Source organism: Aplysia californica, unplaced genomic scaffold, assembly GCF_000002075.1.
Source record: "Aplysia californica isolate F4 #8 unplaced genomic scaffold, AplCal3.0 scaffold00024, whole genome shotgun sequence".
Classification (NCBI taxonomy): domain Eukaryota; kingdom Metazoa; phylum Mollusca; class Gastropoda; order Aplysiida; family Aplysiidae; genus Aplysia; species Aplysia californica.
This window is the reverse complement of record NW_004797294.1, coordinates 1,971,840-1,977,350: the sequence shown is the minus strand read 5'-3', so window position 1 is coordinate 1,977,350 and position 5,511 is coordinate 1,971,840. Positions and strand designations below refer to the sequence as shown.

Sequence of the window (5,511 nt, the reverse complement as noted above, 5' to 3'; positions counted from 1 at the left end):
CTCCTCCTCCTCATCCTCCTCCTCCTCCTCCTCCCTCTCCTTCTCCCTCTTTCTCTCTTCCTCTCTCTCCCTTTCTCATTTTTTAGTCTTCTTCTCCGCACTCTCCTTCAGTGGATCTCGGGTGAAAAAGTGATAGTTTAAATGCTTTAAAAAATGTATCACCAAATTCACACCCTTTTGCCTACAATGTGGTTCCCTAGATTTGGTGCGCTCAAATTAAGCCGGAGTATGAGATCCAGACAATCTCTACGGATGTCCACTCTGCGCCGAAAATCAGGTTTGTTGCTTTAACACATAGACTTGTATTGCGATATCCAAGATTGTACACTTTGACTTGATTCCGGTTCACTATAGGGCACACCATTTGGCTCTCCAATTGAGAGGTTGCGTAGTGGAATCAGGCTCTCGTCAAAATAATGAAATTGAAGAAAACAGCAGTTTTCTCCCTGCTTAACAGTTTTTATCAAATTTTTGTTTTTTGGCTCAACAATTGTTATGTCCATTTACAAACACATTCCTTTGAGGATTTCACCGAAAAATGTTGATTAAAGGCCCAAAAATATAAATTTACAGTTTTTAAGGACTCCACCTTTGGAATTTACCAAGCTTTGACGGCCATTTTCTCGCTAATTTTACCTCTTAAACCAGGTGACCCACACCTCCTTCAATCCTAAATATCTCCACCTCTATTGAAGATAGATGGATATTTTTTCATCCAAACAAAAACAAATGAGCAAGCTTTAAGATGATACCAATAACTCAATATGCCCAAAAATTGACGAGAGCCTGATTCCGCCACGCTGCTTCACAATTAGAACTACATAGGGAAAGGAGGGAAGAGTTGCATGCGCACTCGACTATTTCGAGACTGGTGTTTTGCCCTTCATTTGGCACTCGTAGTGTGCACCAATTCTGTGAAGTTTTTATATTGAGAGAGAATAGAGTGGCAGCCATAACAGTGCCTGGTCTAGCATATTATAATTCAAGTCGATGTCTAAATAAAACTCTGAGGGTGATTGATGGGTTCTTTAGTGTGGTTTACTCCTTCTCTCCTATCAAACATCAGCTATAGTCCTTAACTTTCCTTCTTTCTGTGTTTGTTCCTCTCTTGTAACATATCCAATTTTTAGCATTTAGTGACCTTATTGTGTTGCAAGTGCTTAAAAACCCTTACTAAAAACAAAAACAAATTAAAAAGACCCTCTTCTTACTATACTTTGGTGCTCTGTAAGAGTTTGATGCTCTTTTCAAGTCTGTATTGTTTTAGATTTAAAGGCTAGACCTAAAATTTAACTAACATCTCCGGCGTGACAAAGCCTAGAGGGTAGAGAGCTATGAAAACTTCCCTTACTTCCCATGTTGAAGAATGAAGTATTAGAGATTTTTTTGGAGGCTCTCATGGCCTACAGGTTAAGATGTTGGTCTCTCATACAAAGGTCTCAAGTTCGAATCCGGGTAGAGACGAAAAAATTTCTTCTCTGAAATGGTCTCCTTTCACCTTCTTTCCTGCTCTCTAGTAATGTTCTGTCGTCTGCTTTTGTCTCCATTTTTCTGCCCCCACATCCTCACCTCCTTTGCCTCCTCCTCTCTGCTTCTGACTCTTTCAGCAGCCTTTCTACTGCTACTCCTTGGTTCATTCTTACAGCTGTCTTTCAGCTACACCCCTGAACTTCTGGTAGAGAAGATCTACACCTTGCCTTCTCGGACAAGGGCAAAACAATCTCGGAGGTCCCATGTGCAAGTTGCGCATGTTAAAGATCCCTTCGTGGTCTAAAGTCGATAAGAGTAGGTTTCGGCCTCTGACAAAATTCAAAATTTCCTACCAACTGAAAATGTTTAATGTGTCCTGCGCGCTCATATGACCTTATGCAGTTGCGAGCGCCGTAAGACACTTACCAAAAAAGAAAAGAAAAAAAGAGAGATTTTTAAAAAAGGGTTCTTTTACACCACCGTTGTCCAGTGTGAAGCACACTGAGCAAACAATATGCCCAAATTCATCATCTCACTGCAATTCTCTCTATATATAGCCTACCTGCTTTTATTTCTTTTCGGTAGAATGCTGTGGATTTTAGAGTGAACTCTCTTTTAATGGATTTTTCATCCTAACATAAAATTTATGATATGTTTACAGAAGTAAGACTGAGTTTTTGAGAATAGGGATTTTGCCCCATAACCTAGACGGTTTGAAAAAACCAGAGGTATTCGACATGATTTTATTGACCTTTTTTAATAAACATTTATTGGCTGTCTGTGCCACTTTACAATTCAGTATTCAAACAGTTTTGGTATATGGAATGCATAATTTGCCCTGTACATCAGACAATAACATAATAGATCATACGAAGGTATGCTAGGTGGTACAATAGCAACACTTTCCTTTGTGGGTGGTTGGCCGGTGCTCTGGAATGGTTTGCTTCCTTCTTTCCTGTCAAACATCTATCGCCCTTATCTCACTTCCTTCTCTGTGTATGTTTAAAAAAAATAATAACACCTCTAATCTTTGGAAGTAGTATGACTTATTAGTTTGTCTTGCAGGTGCCATAAAACTCTTACTAAAACTAAAAAACTTTTTTGTTTCATCTGTCATCAGGGTGCATGGTTCTCTACAGAACAGTGCTGAGTTCTCCGAAGTCTACAAGTGCCCCAGCTCATCGCCTTACAATAGCCAACAAAAGTGTAGTGTGTGGTAATAGAATGGCAATACTGAAATTTCCTAACTTTATTTTAGATTTGACTATAACACAAACTTGATTTCAGCTGATTTTCTTCAATAGTTGAAGACGACTTTGCACTTTTTGCCTGTGAAATTGGAATAGAGATTGGGCTACATACATATTAAATGTCAATTTAGCCTTTATGACCGGCCACAGGCTGTTTCGGTACAATTGGTGGATCACCTTGATTAAAATCATAGCTGAATTGATTTAAAATAACAATGAAAATTTGAGGAGACAGCTCTACCATTATGTGTTTTGTTATAAAAAGAGGAAAGTATAAGCTTTGATGTGTGTATTGCTGTTAGTGCTGAGAACAAGGGTTCTTGATTCTTTTCGAAGACAGACGTTTCTGACAGGGCACAAAGGTATATATTGACCTATACCTTTTGTACTGAAGATCACAGCAATCTTGTGAATTTCTGTTTTTTTGTTCAGTTATTTCAAAATTTTTCTTTTGGAATAGGGGCAAAATATATCCACCACATAGAATCCAGTTTATTTTGATGTGGTTTTGACTCCCCTCCTCCCTCCTCCCCCCCCCCCCTTACACACACGCACCAAGTGGCGCTACTTTCCTACTTTCCCTTTCTGCTCTTCCGTATCATATTTTTAACAACCAATGGCTTTGTCTTAACCCCCCCCCCCCCACAAAAAAACTGTTTTTCTAATTTGTCCTTTAAATCAAACAAAAAATCCTCCAAAAACACTACACAATAAATATTGATAGGTGCAGACCACCTTTCTGATTGCTTTTTTCTACAATTTAACAGAAACTTTGTAACTATGTATTTTAATGGCCACTTGTCTTCTATTGTACAACTACAGGAGGATCACCCAAAAGAAAAAGAGAGCTTACTGAATTAGAACTCGTAAGCATCTCCTCTCTTTGCCATCTGTAGGTTTGTCTTAAATGTTTCCATTTTGATGTCTAGCGTGTAGTGATTGCTCTGGTTAATCTGCTCTACTCCAGGTTAATTTCAATCCTGTACATTTGCTCATACTGTTGTTGGATCCTTGATACCTGTTTAATCATATTTACCAAGGTGTTTTAGAGAATTTTGAAAGTTAAAACTGCCCAAAATACCTGCTACGGGTATATCCTTTGAAGGATAATATTGACAACTGATATCAAAAGTAGATATATCAGCTGACGGTGTGGTGAAATATGGCTGACATTGTTCCGACTCACGGTTGGAAAATTCAAATCGACAGCCACGGCTGATGAACGTCTTCACAGTCTTATGCGTGTTTTGTGGGGTGCATGCAAGAGAAAGTTTGTTTAAGACATCACATGTCTTGCTTATATTTCTCGTTTATGTTAACTTTCCTTGAAATACAAGATCACGTTATTTTTGTTATAAAAGTTTGTGGTACTCCCGCAAAATGTTTTAAGATTCACAAGACTAGAAATTGAAAGGCAGGGTCGAGGCAGCCCACCTTCAAAAGGTGTGAATTATGTCAGTAGGGACATTAAGACTTGCAATCAATCAATTATTGTAAATTATATTCAGCCCAGGGTGTTTGTATGTACGTCAATAGACATTTTAAAAAGTATAGCAAGTCAAACTATTTAAATTTAGAAAGAAAACTTTTATAATCCACAAACTGTCATAATTTGTGGGTATGCTACATGTCCCCCTCCCTCGCCTCTGTTTAGGTAAAAAGATATGTTACTACCATAGACTTGTATCATGATATCTCAGACTGTGCACTCTGATGCAATTCCAATTCACTGTGGAGCACACCATTCGACTGAATTTGGAGTGAAATGAAGGGCAAATGGGAAAGGTGCTAGGCTCACTCGACTACAATGAGACTGGTGTTTTGGCTTTCATTTGGTAACCCATGTTGCGCACACTTGGCAGCAAAATAATTAAATAGAGAGTACAAATTGGTGACCATGACAGTGCGGGATCTATGATTACAATTCGAGTCTGTGATTACAACTACCAGAAATCCAAAGCTAGGCTCTTTGCCCTGCACCAAAAAGACGTGACTATGTTCAAAGATGGATTGGCACGTATAATGTTATTCCCGTCTTTCTGCTGGGGCATACTCCAAACAGTATAGGTTAGGTTGGCTCTGGCAGGCAGAGTCGAAGCAGCCTGCTCATTAAATTATCTTAATTATGATTGTGTTGATGGGGGCACGGTATAGTATACAACATAATTACATCAGAAATACTAAGTAGCCTAGCTAGTCCTCTTGTGGCACTGTTGATGTGGCAATGACCCAGGAGCATGGAATGACGTTAATGATCCATGTTTCCCAGGATGTTGCACTTTCTCGTGCCTTGTGGAAAATTTATGCAACTCAAGCAATGTTTGGAGGGGCAGCTTTCAGATGAGTGACCTCTCTGAGCGAGGTGTGTCTATCTCATCTAAATGTGTGTTCTCTGAAGAGACCAACAGACTACGCACAACTGTTTGACATTGTCCATTATGTTATATATGTATTTTATCACACACGCACGCACACACACACACACACACACACACACACACACACACACACACACACACCACACACACACGATTACAGAAACACACAGAAACACACACTCAAATGTGCTTACACTCAGACATAATGTAGAGTAGAATAATATATATGATTGTGAAACGAATATCTCCTTTCACGGAGCAATAAAGTTGTCTTTTTTTTCATCAATTCTCAAGTAGGATAAATGAATCACTGACTGCAAGTAAGCTTATCAAGGAATCTAGTTTCAATAAACTTGAGCTGCAAGCTGTACTAGATCTAGATCTAGTTCTAACATTTTGTTCTTCTTGTGTAA

General features: G+C 38.9%; 1 protein-coding gene across 1 annotated transcript in view; it reads left to right on the top strand.

Annotated features, from left to right (window-relative positions):
* The window catches only part of LOC101863482 (endothelin-converting enzyme 2), a gene marked incomplete at its 5' end in the record, with an annotated part of 21,274 nt that extends 15,763 nt beyond the window's left edge, over positions 1 to 5,511 (top strand). Inside the window, 2 exon segments of the mRNA XM_013088798.2 lie at positions 201 to 277; positions 2,591 to 5,511. Of these exon segments, the coding sequence (XP_012944252.1) occupies positions 201 to 277; positions 2,591 to 2,690 (177 nt within the window).